General features: G+C 49.6%; 1 protein-coding gene across 2 annotated transcripts in view; it reads right to left on the bottom strand.

The window, feature by feature from the left end:
- GRIK4 (glutamate ionotropic receptor kainate type subunit 4) overlaps positions 1 to 21402 on the bottom strand; it is a 388102-nt gene that overhangs the window by 158485 nt on the left and 208215 nt on the right. For both annotated transcript variants that reach the window (XM_072953873.1, XM_072953874.1), the window contains one exon: positions 1917 to 2081. In XM_072953873.1, the coding sequence (XP_072809974.1) occupies positions 1917 to 2081 (165 nt within the window). The remainder of the gene's footprint in view (positions 1 to 1916; positions 2082 to 21402) is intronic.

Consider the following 21402-nt stretch of genomic DNA (forward strand, 5'->3'; position numbering starts at 1 on the left):
ACGAGGATTTTACTCTGTTCCCTGCTGAGTCCCCATGGCCTAGGATAGAGCATAATATGCACTCACTAAGTATTTATTGACTGGCCGAGTGAATAAATGAATGACTATTCCAGGTACCTGTTTCCTCACCCCCTCCCCGTTCCTTCTTCTGGACACATCTCTGTCCATAGATCCTGCTGGCCTCAGCAACCCTGTTCTGTGTGATCAGAATCCATCCTCAGGCGTTAGGAGTGGACATTCTCCCCAAGGGTAGTTATTAGGTCATCCGGCCAATGTCTGTGGCTTGTGAGACCAGCCACAGCAAGATGAGCTGGACCAACCAGATCCTCTACCTTGGAAATCCAAACCAAGAGGCACCGAGGGAAAGCTGAATGCTGAAGAGACACTATAAGCCACCTGAGGGCAGGGCCTGAGTCTATCTTGTTTTCTACATTGTTCCCAATGCAGGATATCCTGAATCAGGCCTGAAATAGAGCAAATGCTCAATAAAAATTTCCTGAATGAATGAACAAGTTGTCAATTGGGCCTGGATGGCCATCATGGAACAGTTGCATGATGAATAAGTGGGGAAACCAAGAGCAGAGAGGGAAGAGCATGGATCCAATATGGTAAGAGCATCAGAAGAGCTGTTAGACAGACAGAGAGAGCCACTGCCTTCTTCCCTTCCCGCTCCCCTCTTTGGATCTGTACAATATCCTACATATTTCACTTAAGCCAGTGTAAATGTGTTTCTTCTCTTGCAATAGGAATAGCCCAGATTGGAGCAGCACTGGATCCCCAGGTAGAAGACCAGATGTCTGACATGTGTACTGAAGCAAGGTGTTCTTTGGTTTGGTTTGGTTTTACCATTGAGTGTCATTAGGGTTGAAATGGGCTATGATGGGAGGAGATGGGACTCCGGAGTCTTAGGGAACAGAGGCCATCATCTCCTGGGCTGAGGGGTTCCCCTCCTTCTCTCTGAACAGGAGTTGTTCCTCTCCAGCTGAGCTATGAGCCACCATCCCACTAACTTAGAAGCTCATCCTGTAAATTTCTCAAGGTAATACCAGCAACGCACAAGAGAATTACAGGGCAGGGGGAATGGACTGGACACTGGACCTGCAGGGTTGTGATGCAAGTTCAGAGTCTAGGACTTGCTCAGCCATTGACTAGCTCTGGGGTTGGGCAAGTTACCCAGTGTCTCTGAACCTCAGTTTCTTTGGCAAAGTAGGAATGAGAACACTTAACCCTCCAGTTGTGGGGAGGATTAAAAGCAGTGCCCCGTGCATAGCAGGGGCTTGTAAGTGTGACTTGAGTGACCTACTCTGTATGGCTATAAAGCACTGCAACTCACAGAGGCTTTTCCTTTATTGTAAGTCATTTAAACCTCACGACGACTTGCAAGCTAGTAGAGCCTAGCATTCCCATTTTACAGATGAAGAAACTGAGGTTGAATAGGATACGTGGCTTGTCCAAGGTTACCGCACGGAGTGAGTCACTGAACTTCAGCCCAAGTCCCAGCTTCTTTCCACAGTGCTGCCCTCAGCACAAGACAGCAAGACAGGAAACAGATGTGCAATGACTGCCCTTCCCTTGGGCTGCCCGTATCTCTCCTTTCTTCACACAAGGTTTCCTTCAGGGATTTGTGTACAAAATGTCCAAGAGATGAATGAATCAATATTGGAAAGAATGAATGAGTAAGTCAATGAATGAATGAATGAATGAATGAATTTCCTGTCTTAATTCTACTCCACACACGATTTGCAACAAAGCCTGGGATCCTGTGTAGACTCAGCCCTATGGGGCCCCTGGGGCATGTTTCGCTCCCTCTCTTGGGAATACCGGCATCACAGGCCTGGCGATGGGTGCAGCTCACACCACCAGCCCCTCCTCTGCCAGCAGGGGAAGCAGACGGCAGCCCTGCCCATTCTACGTACTGGTTTCTGCAGTCTCGTACTCGCTGTCTCTGAGAAGCTCAAAGATGTCCACTTCGACCTTGGCCTTGCCCAGCCTCTCAGGAGCACGGTTGATGCGGTTCTTGGCCAGGGTGATGGAGAGCCGCTCCCCTCTGCTGCACTCCATGGGGTCATCCAAGATCGCAGCTGTGGGCAGGCAACCACATGGAGACAGTTGGTACCCTCTGCCGTTACCCCTCCTCCTTCTCCAGTCTCCCCCCACTGCCACCTTCCTCTTCCAGGCAGCTACCCACATCGCCCTCCACCCTGTCATCCTCAGAACTGTCACCAAAGCACATCCTCTACTTGCTAAGTGTCTCCGTTTGCAGCCAGGTGTAGCAGTGAATTCTAAGGTGGATGTCTGCCCCAGGAACCCTGTAATGCCACAGCAGGCCACCAGGGGTCCTACCTGTAAGAGGTACCTAAGCTTAGGCATAGGGATACCCTAGGATATACGTTTATACGCACACACAGGCACATGTGTGCAAAGGAAGGGAGATGGTGGCTGTCCTTTGAAGATGGTCTCCTGGGCATATGAGAGACTCTCCTTGAGGTGATGCAGGGTTAAAGGAGGCCAGGTTTGAGAAGGAGAGCTGTCTCAGGAGCAGCTGCAAGACGCTGCTGAGTGCTGGTATCCAGGCTCCGACATCAAGAAGCCGCAACAGCCAGTGAGCTACATAGTTTCTATGAATTCTTTCTTCATTGGACATGAGAAATAGTAAGATAACCTCTTGAGGTTGGTATGAAAATTCAGCAAGATAATGTCTGTAAGTGGCACGGCATATGAATTTAATCAGTGTGACTTTATCAATGTGAATGGTCAGAGTGGTGTGGTACCAATGGCTGCCCAGCTTCTGGAAGCAGTTAAGGGTAACTGTCATGCTATCATAGAGACCTGAGTTCAAATCCCAGCCCGCCCCATTTTAGCTATGGGACCTCAGTTTCCTCGCCTGTAAAATGGGGAGAGAGCCTATTCTTTGGGCTACTTGCAAAGATTACATGGATAGTATGTGTGAAGTGACGTGTTCACCACAGCATCTGGTGCATGGCAAACACTCAATAATCTATCTCTTGATATCATTCATTCTCTTGGTAGAGGATGTTGTAAAATGGAAAATCTCTACCTACAGACAAATGTTCCCAGCAGCATTGTTCATAATAGCCCCAAAAGTGGAAAAACCCCTGTGCCCATCAACTGATGAATGGATGAACAAAATGTGGTCTACCCATTCAATGGAATACTATTAAAAAATAAAAATGGATGAAGTACTGATGTATGCCATAACATGGATGGACCTTGAAGACATTATACTCAGTGAAATAAGCCAGACATGAAAAGACTACATGTTGGAAGATCCCATTTATGTGAAGTGTCCAGAATAAGGGAACCCATAGAGACAGAAAGTAGATTAGTTGTTGCCCAGGAGGGTGGTGGTGGTGGTGGTGGGAAGTTGGGGATAAATGGGGAGTGACTGCTAATGCATACAGTCTGTCTTTTCGGATGACAAAAATGTTCTAAAATTGATCGTGGAGATGGGTGCCCAACGCCGTGAGTATACTAAAAAATCACCGAGCTGTATACTTTAAATGGGTGAACTGTGTGGTATATGAATTATATATCAATAAAGCTGCTACAAAAATAAGGAAAGAAAGATCAAGCTTATCTTGCAGAGGTTGAAGCCTCAGAAGAGCAACATGGACAATCAAGCCTCATAGATTCCCCTGACACGTGGCCCTTGACTCTCTGTGGCCAGTGTGGCCAGCAATCCAGGTTCCCTGCCGTCTTTTCTGTATGATGCTCCCATCCCTACAGTGACCCAACTCCGATACCAAAGCCAGGACACAGAATATGACAAAGCATTTTTCCTGATTTGTGGATTTATTTGTATGCATAGCCTTGCTGAACAACAAAAATTAGATTTACACAGGTTGGCCAAAAGTTGGGAGACAGAGGTGCAGCCAAGACTAAGGCAATAATGTGAGCTTCTGTGAGTTAAGGAGCAAAGTCCACGCACACCTGATAGGATGAGCCACCTGAGGGAGTGGCCAAAGGACCACAAGTGTATGACTGAAGAACCTGGGACATCTCAAATCCCTACCCAGGGGACCTTAGGGCAGCAAGACCAGAATAAGATTGTTACTGAGGAAGGAGAAACCTGAACGATTACACTGTGATCTCCCGGGGGAAAGACTCTGGGAACAGAAGTCAAGCAGGGCAGCCCAGGGGAGCGATTCTCAAATGCTGTTCCTGCAAGACGTGGGTTCCTGCAAGAGGTGGAGGGGGTCTCTAGCCCCACGCCAGCTTCGATCAGCACAACTCCACACCCGTCAGTTTTAGACATCGGGGTTCTCCAAAAGATGTGATGCGGGAAAATGTTTCATTGTTACAAATATAACAGAAACCATCAGCTCAGCCCTAGACACAGGAAAGAGACACATAAGATGTTAGAGATCGTCAGCGTCATCGGGCGCAAGTCAGGGAAAGGAGGCACTGGCTCCGAGGCACACAAGCCTCATGTCACAGGCACACGTTTATCCAGTGACCACATCAGGCTGAGTGCCTAGTGGACACGTCTGAGTATCTGGAGCAGCTCCAGGAGGTGAGTGTGTTATGTCAGCATCCTCACTTGGAAATGAGAAAACAGAGGTAGCAGGGGAAGGTGTCGAGGAGGGAGGGGGTCCCAGGTCAGTCTCATACGGACCCTGCACCCTTAACCACAGTGCATCTTCCTTCTAATGAAGCTCGTCTTCCCAGAGGAGCGCTACTGAGGAGGGAGTGGACTAGGAGGGTGTGTCTTGGTCAGCTCAGGCTGCTGTAACAAAGTCCTGGAGGGGGTGCCATTTGTTCCTCTCAGTTCTGGGGGCTGGGGAGCCAGAGTTCAGGGTGCCAGCATGATTGGGTCCCAGGAAGGGATTTGCAGGTGGCTATCTTCTCACTATGCCCCCACACGGCAGAGAGAGGGAGGGCGAGTTCTCCAGTCACTTTTAAAAGGGCACTGATCCCATCATGGGGGCCCCACCTTCATGACCTCACCTAGGCCCCACCTCCTAATACTATCACACTGGGGGTTTGAGTTTCAACAGATGAATTCTGGGAAGACACAAACTTTCAATCCACAGAATTAGGGCATGTAAGCCTTATAATCACCACAACGGAAGACCAACCAAGGCAAACCAGCTCTGAAACACCAACAGGCTGGACCCTGGACGTCTGGAAATTCCCACGGGTGATGCGTCCAGCCCCCATGAGGTTTTTAGACTGGGGGCAGGTATCTTTCTCTTTGCGCCATGTGACCTCACTATGACCAACGTTTCCATCTACAACCTGTTAAATATTTAATAAATCACTTGTAATCAGATGGATTAATTAATAAAACAATCTCTCAGAAAATTCCCACATCCCCTGCAAATCTGGGAACTCGGGCCTCTCCCGAGACTGTGGGGAGGAGTTAGTTCAGCAATGTTTTCATGCTGCAGAGTCACACTGGACTCGCCTCTGCCCCATCAGGACCCGAAGGCCACAATTATACCTGCCCCACAGCAGCCACACAAGTACAATGGCCTACTGGTCCTGTCTGCTCTCTTTTTGCAGATGTGTATGCTGTGGACTGAATTCTGTCCCCCGAAATTCATTTGTTAAAGCCCTAACGTGACTTCATTTATTTAGAGATAGGACCTTTAAGAGGTAATTAAGGTTAAATGAGGTCATAAAGGTGGGGCCCTGATCTGATAGGATGAGTGCCCTAGAAGAAGGGACTCCAGAGAGGGTTCCCACCCTACTTCCCCCACCCTCAAGCCGGGAAGAAGGCTGTCACCTGAAACTGACCTTGCTGGCTCTCTGATCTCAGACTTCCAGCCTCCAGAACCATGAGAAATAAATGTCTGTTGTGGAAGCCACCCAGTGTGTAGTGTTTTGTTACGGCAGCCCAAGCACACAAAGAAAACGTGCTAATATAAACCCTGATGTGCAGGACTCCAACCAATCAACTCGCAGAGAACCACTGGACACTCTTTGAGACAGAGGGATCGTGGCTGGGGGAGGAGAGGGAATGTGGGAATTGCACACTAAGGGACACACGGGGTCCCCTCGGCCCCCGGGACTCTGCATCCAGGGGTCCTTGGCAGGTGCGCGCCAATTCACTAAGACCCACAGTCCTGCCCTCCCTTCCCAACCTCCGTGCCATTCTGGGCACCACTTTATTAGGGTTTAGACAGTGATTGATTTCTGGCTGGGAAGAGCCTCTCCTGGGAGGTTGGCTGGCATCAAACATGTTGGAATCGGAATAATAAGGATGACAACAGGAACCAGACCCCGGGCTGCGGGCAGCAAAGACGAGGGGACGGCTCAGGCCCTCGCGGGACACCAGACGAACATGTCCCCAGCAGGCGCTACCAAGCAGCACTCTTGTGTCCGGCTGCCCCACAGCGGGGCCCCAGGGGTGACGAGCAGCGTGCACAGGACTCAGCCCATGCCTACGTCCACCCTGGAGAGGGCGCCCCTCCGCCACTGTGGTGCTCCCTTCTCACCCCAGTGGCTGTGGCCCTGACCGCCCGGGGAGGCCGTATCACCACTGACCTGCTCACACCCCTTCCCCATTGTCTGAAGGGCTGGTCTCAGTCGAGGCTCTAGGGTGCCATTGGCCTTCTGCAGCCTGGCTTCCACACACCTTCCTACCCACAGTACCTCCGTCACCCCCACAGTGACAGGACCTTCGTGCTAAAACCTGGGCTAGCCTCTTGTGTTTCCTCTTCCAAGCCTCTGCTGACACTGGCCCTGTCCCTTGTTCCCCAGCTCCCTACCAGGCCTCTCTTCCCCTCAGGCCCATCTCCTCCAAGAAGTCTCCCCTGACTCCCGGGCCTGGCGCTTTCCTTGGATTTCCAAGCACTGCCTTGCAGGGGTGCTCATCTTTCCATTTCTGTGTATGATTTTCCTCATCTAGCTGGTTCCTTAGAAGCCCAGGGCAATCTCTCCGTCCTCTGAAACTCCTCAGATTTTCCATCCCAAATCAATTCCCTCTTCCTTCGAACGCCCACAGAAACGTCTCAGTAGCTTTCCTCAGACAGTGACCACTTCTGACTTTTTATTATTTATTGTGCCTATTTGTTTGTCCATCTTTTCTCCCCTAGACAGCCGGCTCCCTGAGGGCGAGGGCCGTGCCTGACTCATCTCTGCAACTGTGCCATCCCGGGCACACACGCGCTGAGCTCTTAATGAATGGTATTGAGCGAATAAATAAAGCAAGGCCACTGCCTTTTCATGTCCTACCGCCAGCAGCAGCAGACATCGCGCCCAGGGCAGTAAGCACCAGATGGTGCGCGGACCGGGGGCAGCTCCCCCGGGGGCCTGCAGGACGGAGGACCCGTGCGGAGCCCTCCTGCCAGGGGCTGGCGGCTCTCCTGCCCTCGGCTCACCTGTGTACATCGGAACAGGGCCTGCTCTCCCTCCACAACTTCTCAGCTGCGCAGAAGTGACCCCTCGGATTGGAAAACCAAACGCCTAATCCCTTGGTTCTTCCAGCGTCTTGTTGCTGAAGATTTCAAAGCACTTCGACAACTCTTACATCTTCGAGGGTGGAAATAAAGAGGTTTTACTGGAGAGCCTTTTATAGGCAGTATCTATAACACGCCTACAGCTGTTCGGCTCAGCAGGTCCGAGCCCTGCGCTGACAGGAAGAGGGGATGTGCGCCTCCAGGCAACCAGTCAGCTCTGCTCCCAAGCCAAGTCCCCGGCTGCCTGCTCCCCGGGGCCCCCGCCCCACCGCTCGTCTGGCCCCAGCTTCCTCACTCACCTCTGTCCTCCCGGGGGCCCTCTTCTCACCCCTGTTGGCCCCAGTCATCCCTCCTGCTGGAGGCGATCGCACCACTGTGCAGGCTGGTCCACCACAAGCTCACACCGCTCCCCCTCTCCTGGGGGGCAACGAGGCACCCCCTTGTCCTCATAAATGACAGACTGCCCGTTTGCTGGGGCCGCCGCGACAAAGCACCGCAGACTGGGAGGCTTAAACCACAGAAACGGATTTTCTCATGGTTCTAGAGGCTAGAAGCCCAAGATCAAGGTGTCGGCAGCTTTGGTTTCATTCTGAGGCCTCTGTCCCTGGCTTGAGGACGGCCGTCTTCTCCTTGTGTCTTCACAAGTTCTCTCCGCTACGCGAGTCTGTGTCCTTATCTCCTCTACTTGAAAGACATTAGTCGTGCTGGCTTAGCTTCCACCCACATGACCTCACTTTAACTCAATTACTTCTATAAAGATCCTATTTGCACATACAGTCGCATTCTGGGGTACTGGGTGTTGGGACTTTAGTACAGGAACTTAGAGGGGACACAATTCAGCCCATAACAGGGACCTGCACATCTAACCACCGCCCTCTCTCACCTCCTCACTCTCGGCCCACAGGCTGGCCAAACCCAGGCCGCTCTTGGTGAACTGCCTCAACTTGGTGCCCCCACCTCTTTCCATCGGGCTCAGATAAGGAGGGTCTTCTTCTAGGAGAGCCCCCCCAAGCCTGGCTCTCTGCCTCACCGTGCTTCCCTGCTGCCCCAGACCAGCTGGTTCCCCTCCGCTAAAACATGGCCAGAGCCATCCCCTCCCGTGGGGACCCTCCACTGACTGCACTGCCCAAGCAGGTCCCTCCAGCTTTCCCTTCTGTCACCTTCAATTCAGGCCACATTTCTCAAGTGACTGCTCGACATTTGCTAACTCCCCCTTGTCCCACATTCTCCTCAACCCCCCCACACTCCCCCTATTGTCCCCTCCATCCCACTCAAACTGTACTTACAAGGTAAATAACCATCAATCACCATTTTTGCAAAATCGACGGATGCTCCTGATTCCTTGTCTAATTCTATCCTGAGCTGGTGCTACTGTTTGTATCTGCCAGGTGCAACTCAAAGAAGATCATGTGTATCATCTCATTAAATCCTCACACAACCCTGCAACTGGTTTATAAGTGAGAAAACTGAGACAGGGACCAGTTTAGCGACTTGCCCAGGAACACAGAGCTCTTGACAGCAGCCATGGTCCAGCCCGTGAGCTGCTAGACCACGTCATCAGGCCGCCTCCCGGGTTCTCTTTGCGTATGAGAGTCCCGGGAACTTTTTTTTCTTTTGTCTTTACTTCTTTTTTGTTTTTGCCTGAGACCCTCAGCATCTTCGGCTTCCATGACATGACGCCCCTGGGACTTTCCTCCTGCTTCTCTGCCTGTTCTCTCAAGCTACACATCTTCTGCCTGCCCTTTAAATATCAGGGAGCCCCAAGGGGCCATGCAGAGCCTGCTCCTTGCCGCACTCCCAGGAGCTTCCTACGTGATCTCGTCCACAGCCACCTCCGTGGGGATATTTCACTTACGTCCACCGGCCATGATATCTCCATGTAAATGTCCATCTCAGATTCAGTAGGGCCCAAACTAAACTCACCCCTTCCCTCCTGGACTCTCCCCGCTACACGCCTACATTTACTAAACGGCAGAAGCAGCGACCCAATTATCGGATTAGTCTTTAACTTTTACTCGTTAATCTTTTCGGTCCCTAGTGCGTGGCACCTCACCTGATAAGAGCAGGAGACACTCTATGCATGTTTAAGTCAAACTTGTCTCGGCTATTGAAAGGTTTTATGTTGACTTCTACTCCTTCACAAATTACTATTCTGACACATACATATGTGGACAATTGATTTTGACAGAGGTGCAGGGAAAAAGATAAAGTTCTTTTCAATAAATTGTGCTCGACCTATTGGATATTTATGTTTAAAAAAGAAACAACAACGTCTGTCAAGCCCCGTCTTGTACTCTGTATAAAACAAACCCCGTCTCACACCAGATACAAAAATTAGCACAAAAAAATGGATCATAGACCTAAAACTAAAAAACTTCTAGAAGAAAATCTTTGTGACCTTGAATTAGAAAACATTTGTTAGATGTGACACCAGACGCAAAACCCATAAAATAAAACGTTGACAAATGATTTCATTGAAATTTAAAATGCCTGCTCTTCAAATGATACTGTTAGTAGAATGAAAAGACAAGCCACAGCCCGGGAGAAAATATTATCTGCAAAGCAAATAGCTGATAAAAGCCTTGTATCCAGAAAACACAAAGAAATCTCAAAACTCAATTATACGAAATCAAAGAACCCAACTTTTAAAGATGGGCAAAAGATGTGAACAGACACTTCAACAAAGAGGTGGTAACATCATTAATCATTAATCATTAATCACTGGGGGAAATACAAATTAAAACTATCATGAGATATTGCCATAAACCCATCAGAACCGTTAACCCTTAAAAGCTCAACCAGACCACATCGGTGAGGGTGTGGAGGACCTGGAACTCTTCATATGCTGTTGATGGGACTATAAAACGTATGACCACTTGGAAAACCATTTGGTGGTTTCTTAAAAGTTAAACATACACCTCCTATTTGATTCAGCCATTCCACTCCTAGGTGTTTATCCAAAAGAAAAAAGGATATGTCTACACAAAAATATGTAAATAAATGTTCATAATTACTTGATTTGTAACAATCAACGAGTGGAAACAACCATCAACAGTTGAATGAATAAACAAACTGTGGTCTAGCCATACAGTGATATACTGCTCGGCAATAAAATGTTATTAAAGAAGCCAGACAAAAAAAAGACTACATGCTGTATGATTCCATTTACAGATATTTCTAGAAAATACAAACTAATCTGTAGTAACAGATTGCCTGGGGATGGGGCTGGGAATGGGGTAGGAAGGAGCAGAGTGAGGAATCACAACATGGCACCAGAAAACTATTTTTGGGTGATAAAGAAATTCATTTTCTTGATTGTGGTAATGGTAGTACAGGTGTAGGCTTGGCAAAATTATCAAATTGTACATTTCAAAAATATGCAGTTTATTGTATATAAATTATATCTCTATTTAAAAAAATGCTTTTATGGGATAAATATTACTATTCCTCTGGCTTCTTCCTACCTTCTCCCTCCCTTCCACCCCCTCCACTTCCCAGCAAATGAAACATCTTAAACTCTGTGGTCACACCTACTGCCTTTAATTCCTCTGCATCTTCTCCATCCTGAACCTCCACCATCTCTGGATTAGAAATCACCAAGGTTCTCCTTCCTTACAAATCTGAAGGTCTTTCTTTGGTTTTCAGGGTTTTGGAGCTCTGAGGCACTCATGCCTGGACCCTTTTTTTGGCATCATCTTTTGACATCTGATTTTCATGCTGATCACCTTTGCCCCAACCCCCTCCCTAGCTCCCTTCCTTCTGTATAATCCTAGTTGTCAGCGTTCCCCAAATCTCACACTCCGGATTTAGTCCTCAGTCCACTTTCTCTTCATGTGTACTTTCTCCCTTGAAGAATTAATTAATTCTCAACTATCAGCTCTATGCAGATAACTCCAAAATCTCTACCTTTCTCATCTGCACAGCAGAATCCTGTTTCTGGCTGTTAAAGGGGAATGTACCCTTGGAGATCCTTCCAAATTCCAAGTCCCAGATGCAACCCATTATTTTCCATAGAACGGGGGCCTCTCTGTGACTTCCCAGTTTCAATTAACGGCGTCGGTTTCCCACATGCGATCCAGGTCAAGCTGTCTGGCACGCTCCCCATCCTTTAACCGCTCTAACTACTCAGTCACAAGGACTAATATGGGTTGGCCTCCCGTCCACTTCTCCCTTCTGTCCCCACTGCCGCTACCTCTGCCTCTCTCCTGCAGTGCCCCTAACCTGCTTCCTGCCTCCAGCCTCTCCCGCACTAATCCAGCCACTCCACACTGCAGATTCCCTGCCTGGCCCTCGTACGCTGTTCCAGGCTCACATTTTACTAAATTCTCTGACCATCTAGCTACACCTAGGCTGTCCCTGCTGTCACTTTGCCCTGTGCCTTTTTTCCAGGCGGTCTCTTCTTCCTGGAAAGCTCTCAGCTTTTCTTTATCCACGTCTCAGGCCGACCTGAATGATGTCGCACTCGCATGCCCACTCCCATACTGCCCCAGGCAAGTACTGGACTGCTGTAGCCCAGCTGATTTTGCCTCTTCAAAACCCCCAAAGCGCTTATTGTCTGCGTCATTCATTAAGCACTTAATCCCCTGCTTTGTAATTGACATAAGTAATGCATCCATTCATTCAATCAACAAACATCTATTACTAATTCATCAAACACCTATTAAATGCCTATCTTAAGCCAGGCACTAAGTACCTAGAAAAGGATAAGATATGACCATAAAAGGAAATGGCCACAACCCAATATAGTAAGTGATTGACAAAACCACATTATGCTCCAGCCGTAAGCAACCCAGGTGCTCGCTGTGCTGGAGAATCAATTACAGGCAACTAAGACCAGGTCCTCAGCTCTCAAATCTTTGGCCCCTCCTGGGGGTTGGCGGGGGTGCAGGGCGAGACAGACCTTTACTGCATAACGAAGTAAGTGGTTCAGTAGAGAGGCTCACAAATTTCTAAGGAAGCACAGATCAAGGAAAACCAAGCTCTTCGGGGTGGGGGAGGGAAATTTCAGGGACAGCCTCAGGCACTGATCTAATACACACAGTGAGCACCTACCACGTAGCAGGCACTGCTCCAGGCTTCCCAGAAGAGGCAACCTTGAAGGAGGCACATAGTTTCCCTGGAGAGGCAGGGCAACAAAGTGTGCTCCACGCGGGAGCCCCCAAAGGCATGAGGAAGCCTGGGGTGACTGGTTCAGTTGGCGAGAGGAGCCCAAGCGCCTGGCGGAGAAGGGGCAGGCTAGATGGGAGGACAGGAGCTTGTGGGCCATGCCAGGGAATGCAGACAAAACAACAGGAAGACACCAACAGACAGTGACATCATAAGATTTGCATTTTAGGGTTATCACTCTCACAGCACAGAAGATCTACTGGAGAGAGAGCTGAAATAGAAGCTGGGAAGATCAGTTCGGGGGTGAGTTTAATAGCCCAGGAAAGAGAAATGAGGCAGGTACTGAGGGGCGGGGCAATGAGGATCAAAGCGATGGGGCAGATTCGAGCCAGATTCAGGAGGTGGAATTGACGGGGCGGCTGATTGCAGCAGGCGGGGAGGGGATGAGAAGGGCTCTGGCGTCACTTAGTATTTAGATGGTGACATCACTGACTTGGGTAAAGATTGAGGGGAGAGGAAGGGTGTTCTTTTTTGTCTCCGGAGAAGGGCAGAAATGATGAGTTTGGGGTAGTATTCGTTAAGTTTGGGGTACGAGGTTGAGCAGCAAAGTTGACCTATCCGGGCTGGAGAAACAGACCCGGGAGACCTCGGGGTTAGGGCGGTAATGACAATTTGGATCTGCCACAGGGCGGAGAGTAGAGAGGAGGGGACAAAGCTAAGACCCTGGGGACTCAACATCTGGGGACAGTGTTAAGGATGAGAAGCTGACGCAGGAGACTGAGTCACCGTGGTTAGGCCAGAGGAGGGAAATCAAGCAAAATAAGCACCGCGAATTTTCTGTGAGCTCTGGCTATCAGGAGGTCACGGGGGACACGAGCAAGAGCTGTTCCCGGGGAGAGGTGGGGGCAGGTTTAGATTACAGCAGGTGGAGGAGGAGCTGAGAAGCACATGTAGCTTGTCTTCAGCGAAGGAGGGTGATCGGGGCAACAGGTGGAGTGAATCACGTGGCCCAGTGAAGGGCTTCCAATTCACGGGAGAGGGGCTCAGAAGGAGGACCCCAGGGGAGGGAGCAGCTGATAATGTCAGAAGAAGGGGGCCACTTTCTGAAGCAAGTCCTGCCGAAAGGCTGGTAGAGAAAGAGCCAGGAGCACAGGTGACAGGTTCGCCTGGGCTGAGAGCAGGGACAGCAGGGGAAGAGGGAAGGAGGCATGGCCAAAACTGCTCACTGTCCCCTGAGCACGCTTTCCTTCCCTTCATTTTCATAATAGAACACCCCAGTGTTACCTGGACCTGTGGTCACCCAACTACAGACCCCATTTCCCAGCATCCCTCTGCAGTGGGGGAGGCCAGGAGCTGAATTTGGGCCGGTGAGTGTAAGTGGAAATGACCGCAGAACATCCAGGCCATTCCCTGGCCTGGACTGTCCCCGCTCTTTTTGCTGGCTTCAAATGGTGACAACAGGAACATGAGAAAACTGCATGTCGATGATGGCCACGCTGCTTCTTGCCCCTGCCATTCCCCCACCCCACCAGCCCTGGACCACCACCGACCGCCAACCACCGTGGGAGGGAAAGACACTTCCATCTTAGGGCTACTGAATTTTGGGGTCTTATTATTATTATTGTAACTCAGTGCCATCCAACAGAAATATAATGCAAGCAACACACGCAGTTTCAGATTGGCTAGCAGCCACATGGAAAAAGTAAAAAGGAACAGGTAGAATTTTGAAATTAATTTTAGTAATATATTTTATTTAACCAAAATTTCCAAATATTACTATTTCAACATCTAATAAATAGAAGACCACTGGAATATTTTGTATTCTTGATTTCACACTGCAAGTTCAAAATCCAGGGTGGATTTTATACGTACAGCACGTCTCAACTCAGACCAGCCACATTTCAAGTGCTCCACAGCCAGTGCCTACCACGCTGGACGGCACGAGTCTACCTAACACTAACAGATGGGGCTCTAGGGAGACACTGGGGGAAGGGGGTTGACAGAGATGGAGCTTGAGCTTCTTTTTCCTTTGAAAAGAGGCAAGATCATCACTTTCTGAGCAAGAGTGACAAAGATGGGGTGGGTGGCTTTGGACGGAAGCTTAGAATAGGCGCTCTGCTATGTAAGTATATTTCTGTCTGGGCCCAGCTGACATGAACAGTGTTGGTGTGTTTCTACACAGCCTCAGAGCACAGACCGAAGCAGGGCAGGTAGGTGTCTGGGATACGTGGGGATAGGAAAGAGCATGAGCAGTGGGAGGGACATGGCAAACGCCAGGGGCATAGGATGCTGTTTCCAGACTTCGGGATTTTGAAATGTAAGGTTTCAGAGGCAGAAGAGGGTCAAGGGGGTACCACAACGCAAAGTGTGGTTTAGACAGTGACTCGGAGAAGGAGACGGTCACTGGAGGGGAAGGCATTAAGGTTCCCCAAGGCACTGACACTAGAGGGATGGAGCCATGGGTACTGAGGACGATCAGGGCGAGAGCCAACACAGGGACGAGAGCAAGGCCGTGAGCCAGGAGTCAAGGCCACAGGTGAGAAAGGCAGGCGCTAGGTGAGCGGAGGCTCTAACCTGGGGAACAATGTCGGGCGGTGGTGGAGGGGGAGGTGTTTGGAGTTTGCACTGGGGAGCCGGGAAATACAGCTGCTTTCTTCTGAGTGAGCACCTGACAGGATTGGGTCCTGGCAAGCGGAGGGGCTGTGCGACGGGCTTGACATCTCAGCAGAACTGGGGCTCCCTGCCAAGCTGGTAAGGGCCTGGAGGGAGGTGAGGATCCGAGCTGGGGAGACGGCACAGAGTGGCAAGGGGGAAGCATCCGAGGGAGCCCTGATCGTCCTCAGGGGACGCGGGAGCACACGCCGTGCAGGGGGCCTCTGCAGGGGGCCTGTGCACGGTGCTGCAGAAGCCTGCCTCCTGGTGCCGAGGGACTGCTCTGGGCCGGGGTCCCTGTCTCATCTTTCCCTGTGGCCTCCGTTCCACTCAGCACAGATCCAGGCAAACGTTAAGCACGTGTGCCTTCCAAACTTGTTTAAAGTATCAATCCTCATCGCACTTTCAGAACACAGCTCGTCTTTTGGTCCATCCCTTAACCCTCCACAGCCCCACAGTCAACAGAAGATGACCTCCTGGAAAAACTGTATGAATAAAGTCTCCGGCATAACCAGCTTTACATCACATTCAGTGCCTTGTTAATAAAGCCACTCTGCAAGGTCTCTGTACATCCCACTGGTATTCCTAGTTAACCTGAAGCTCTTCCTTTCTCTCCCTGGATCTTGCCACCTTCCTCTAGCTCTTCTTGGGGGAAGGACAGTCGCCATGTGTTCTCATGGTCACTTGTCTGTGGCAGCTCCCCTGGCCAGTTCCGGCAGGACCAGATGCACGACTGTGGCAGGGCCGTGCCCAGCAAAGGCACACACACTCAAGTCTCTCTGCGCACAGAGACAGGCGGGAGAGTGAAAGAGTGGGCTGGATTTGCCCGTTTATCTTTTCTAACGGCTGCTGGTGACAGCCCTCTGGCCGAGTTACGGAACAGAGCAGGATGAAGGCAGAGAGATGGGGAGCAATGGAGGCTTCTGGGAACCTTAACGGGTCTAGCATGTACAAGGATGCCAGGCAAGGTCTGCTTTAACTCCAGAGGAGACTGAGCCCATGTCTGCTTCACCGTCTGGGGGAATTCAACTTGAAGAGCACTTACTGAACACCTACTGGCACCAGGCACTAGTGGGGAAGATGCCCTTGAGAACACAAGACATGGGGGCAGGAAGCAGCCCTGGCCCTTGCTCTCAAAGACTCGTGGACTAGCTAGGGAGACGGTGATGGGGCAGGGGGACTAGCTAGGGAGACGGTGATGGGGGGGACTAGGTAGGGAGATGGTGATGGGGGCGGGGGGACTAGCTAGGGAGACAGTGATGGGGGCAGGGGGACTAGCTAGGGAGACGGTGATGGGGGCAGGGGGACTAGCTAGGGAGATGGTGATGGGGCAGGGGGACTAGCTAGGGAGACGGTGATGGGGGCAGGCAAGGATGGCAGAGAGCATAAGTGAGGTGCCGGGCAGACTTTGAAACGTGAGATCCGCTGGGCAGCTGGCAGGTGCCATCCCCAGCATCCACCCACCTCTGAGTACCACTGCTCCATGCTGTCTCTGATCAACCTGTCAGTCTCCATCATCTCACGTCACCACTGCTCCATGCTCCTTCCCTGACTCTAGAGATGGAGACCCTAAACCATAATCCCACTGGGAGGTTCTTATCTCTACATCTCACCCAAAGCCGTGATAAATGAGGGTCGTGCCCACTGGAATTCACCATGCAGGACCGTGTCCCCTCCAATCAGAGATGGCAGCTACAAGGGGAGCCAGAAGTCTGACACGTATGCTTGATGCTAATCTCTCTTCCACCCAAGAAAAAGGGCAAGTGAGAGATAAGGACAGAATAGAATTGCTTTGAGTTCTTTGCAAGAATGTGGCTAGAAAAATCCAAAGGGTCATTACTTTGATTGTTTCCACCATGGAGTTATCTGCCTCTTTTCCGAGATCAAAGCACAAGTAATGGATCTTCCTGTTCATCGTCATCTTCCCCTGGGAGAGTCAGAACAGGTCAGGGAAACTGATCAGGGAGGAGGCAGGATTTATGGTCTAAGCGAGGGCCTCGCAAAGGGAGAAGTGTTTTGTTGAATACTCGTTCACCAATTTATTCGAAAAATATCCAGGTAATAGCATCCTCTCTTTTGTGCCCCTTTCCTAAGGAAGAAGGGAAGAGATTCATACCAACAAAATGAGTCAGACTCCTAGCTCACATTGCTCTGACCATTTCTGGTTGGGGAGGAGTCACGTTCTCCTGAAGTTGACATCTAGAACGTAGGTAGGAACTCTGCCTCGCTGTCCCCTCAGCCTCCCTGAGGCCGGCACCTCCCTGTCACACTGCCTCCCTCAGGGTCTGCAGAAGCCTCAGCGTCCTTTGCGGCATTTCACCGAAACAGACACCTCTCGGCTCTGTCCTCCCTCAAACACCCGAATCATGCACTGTTTTTCTCCTTGAGAACAACTTGCTTGTTAGCTGGTGTCCGTGGGCGTCTCGGGTCGTCCCTGGGGGATCATACATGCTGGGCTTTGTGGAGGGACGGTGAGGAGTCAGGGTGGTCCCTTCAGGGCAGAACAGCGGCCCTGGCCCCCTGGAGCCCCAGGAGCAGCCCAGGATGGGGAGGGGAGGGCTCTGAGAGGAGGGGCACCCGCCCCGGTTCTACAGGACCCAGCGGACGGGGTCTTGCTCTTTGGGGCACTGACTGGCTGAGTTTCCTAATGAGCTGTTGTTGCCCGAGAGAGATGCTGTAGTGGCTGTTGTCAGAATGTTCAAAATGCACAGAGGGACAAGCGAGAAGCAGCACCAAGCTGCAGGAGATAAAAAGCAGCCTCGCTCAGATGCCATATGCCACAGACGTAAAAAGCGAGTCAATTTAATTTAGTGTAGACCACGCAATTACCCGCTTTAAAAATTAAGGACTGAGACCATAAACCCACTAAACTTCAAATCTTCATAATGAGCAGTTTAACAAGAGAGAAAGGTGAGAGAGCAGAAGGAGGAAGGAGGAAGGAAAAGGCACAAGGAAAGAGGAAGGAGGAAGGGAAGGAGAGGGAAGGCGGCGGGAGAGAGGAGGAGGAGGGGGAGGAAGCGGGAGGAAACAGAAGCACAGGACTAGCAAGACAGAGCGGAGACAGTGAGAAACAGGAGGAAAGAGGAACAGAGCAGCAGGACGCATATGCGACCCCAGAGGAATTTCCCGTTCTTGAGGTCTTCGGAGTCTGTTGCCAGAAAGATTTAAAGTCACAACTGTAGGTACAGATGGGGACAAAATCTTACCCTGTGGAATAGAAAATATTCACTTCTGTTTTTTGTTTTTCTCCTCTTCATTCCCACAACCATCACTCTAGCTCAGAGCAGGGCTTCTCCACCGCAGCACTGCGGATACTTGGAGCCAGATAACTCTTCGTGGGAGGGGGCCAGCCCGTGCCCGGTACAAGTTTAACAGCATCCCTGGCCTCTCTCCACTAGACGCCAGCAGCACCCTCCCCAGTTGTGACAACCCAGAAGCCTGCAGTGACGGCCAAGGGTCCCGAGGCTGGGGGAGGCAACCCCCTCCCCCAGGCAAGAGCCACGAGTTCAGATCATCACTTCACAACCCCAGTCTGGCCCCTAAAAGTTTTCCCTCCTTTCAGAGTCTTGCTGCTCTGCCACCCTCCATACAAAGTCATGAGAGGAATGTCCCACCTTGAGGGGGTCATGTCACTATTCAGAACCACTTAAAAGCATCCCAGTACCTACTGAATTAAAAAGTCCTATTGGACACTCGCCGTGTGCCAGGTTTTGCTCTAAGCACTGGGAATAGACGGGTGAACAGAATTGAGACCCAAACTCGGGGAGCTCATGCTATAGTCGGGAAAGGCAGACAATGAACGTGTAACAGAAGAAATATAGGATATTTTCAGTGAGCAAGCAGTGCTGTTTAGAAAACACGGTTGCCAGGAATCCCACTCCTGGGCATATATCCAGAAGGACCCCTACTTCAAAATGACACCTGCACCCCGGTGTTCATAGCAGCACTATTTACAATAGCCAAAACATGAAAACAGCCTAAATGTCCATCAACAGATGACTGGATAAAGAAGAGGTGGTATTTTTATACAATAGAATACTATTCAGCCATAAAAAACCGACAACATAACACCATTTGCAGCAACATGGATGTTCCTGGAGAATGTCATTCTAAGTGAAGTAAGCCAGAAAGAGAAAGAAAAATACCATATGAGATCGCTCATAAGTGGAATCTAAAAAAAAAAAAGAACATAAATACAAAACAGAAACAGACTCATAGACACAGAATACAAACTTGTGGTTGCCAAGGGGGCAGGGGGTGGGAAGGGACAGACTGGGATTTCAAAATGTAGAATAGATAAACAAAATTGTACTGTATAGCACAGGGAAATATATACAAGATCTTGTGGTAGCTCACAGTGAAAAAAAATGTGACAATGAATATATGTATGTTCATGTATAACTGAAAAATTGTGCTCTACACTGGAATTCGACGCATCATTGTAAAATGATTATAACTCAATAAAAAAAGTTAAAAAAAAACAGGGTCGCATGAGAGGATGATGGGAGGGGTGAGGTGGTCAGGAAGGTGTGTCTGTAAAGAGGCATCATCTGAGCTGAGACCTAAACACTGAGGAGGAAGAAGCCATCGGGCAGACAGAGGAACATTCCAACCTGAAGGAACAAGCCGAGAAAGAGCCTGGCAGGCGTGGGTTCAGTGGCTGGAGTGTCATGGGAAGAAGGAGGGAGGGAGGGTGAAGAGGGGGACAGAGGTGATAGCATTGCCTCCTGCGTCCTGATGAGAAGGTTAATTCTATTCCAGTTGCGATGTGCAGTCACGAGAGGGTTAGAAACAGAGCCCCACTCCCTAACCTAACTCCAGACTTCCTAATCTAATCCCTAACCCGCCCCACCCCACCTCAACCTGCTCCTACTCCTTGTCCAAGGCTGAGCCTGCATCCGTTTCCCCTGCAGGGTGTTACAACACGCACTGCCTGGTCCTCATTCAGAGTGGGAGGTGCCTGGGAATTTTCATCTCTAACAGGTTGCCCAGAGCTGCTGCCGCTGCTAATCCAGGGACCACGCTTTGAGTCGCACTCTCCAGGCAAACTTTACTTCTGAGCTGTCTTCTATCACACTATTTTCATGCAGAGATGACCCACAGCTCTCTCCCTCCTCTGCAATCTCTGTATATTGAAATTTCAGCCATTCTTCAAGGTCTGGCTCAAAAACTGTCTCACACGTGCCTGCAGTGATCACCTCAGGCAAATGGACATTCCCTCTGTCCAACCATCACACGGATACTATCCGTAAGTGCCTGTAATAGACATGTTAGTGTGAGAGCCTCAGTTTCCAGCTAACCCATGACTTCTCCCCGGACAACATCCTCATCTTAATAAATCTGTTTAAAATCTCTCTCTTTTCTGTTTCGAATGAGGTGAGCTATAATTAAATCAATTGCTTATATAAATAACAAATACTGAGTCTTCTTTTTACCTTACATTCATTTGGATGGCTATTATCAAAAACAAAAACAAAAACCCAAAAACTAAAATGGAAAATGACAGGTATTGGCAAGGATGTAGAGAAACAAGAACCTTGTGTACTGCTGGAGGGAATGTAAAATGGTGCAGCTGCTATGGAAAACAGTATGGTGGCTCCTTGAAAAATTAAAAATAGAATTACCATATGATCCAGCAATTCCGCTTCTGGGTATACATCCAAAAGAAATGAAGATAGGGTCTCAAAGAGGTATTTGTATACGCATGTTCAGAGCAGCATTATTCACAATAGCTAAAACATGGACGCAACCCAAATGTCTATCAACGGATGAATGGATAAACAAATTGTGGTATATACAGACAATGGAATTTTGGTTAGCCTTAAAAAGGAACGAAATTCTAATACATGCTACAATATGGACGAACCTCGGGGATATTAAGCTAAGTGATAAAAGCCATACACACAAAGATAAGAAAGGTGGCTGCCGGAGGCTGGGGGGTGGGCAAAAGGAGAGTTTTTTTTAATGGGGACAGGGTTTCAGTTCTGCAGTACGATGAGAGTTCTCAAGAGGGATGGCAGTCACGGCTGCAAGCACTGTGAATGGACTTAATGCCCCCAAACTCTACACTTAAAAATGATTAATATGGCAAATTTTATGTTCTGTGTATCTAACCACAATTAAAAATACTTTTAATGCAAAAAGATGTGTCTTCTATAGTTTACAAAGCGCTTTCACACGTCTTATTTCACTTGTACCTTTTAATAATCTAGGAGATAAC

This window comes from Vicugna pacos, chromosome 33 (genome assembly GCF_048564905.1).
Source record: "Vicugna pacos chromosome 33, VicPac4, whole genome shotgun sequence".
In the NCBI taxonomy this organism is placed as follows: Eukaryota; Metazoa; Chordata; class Mammalia; order Artiodactyla; family Camelidae; genus Vicugna; species Vicugna pacos.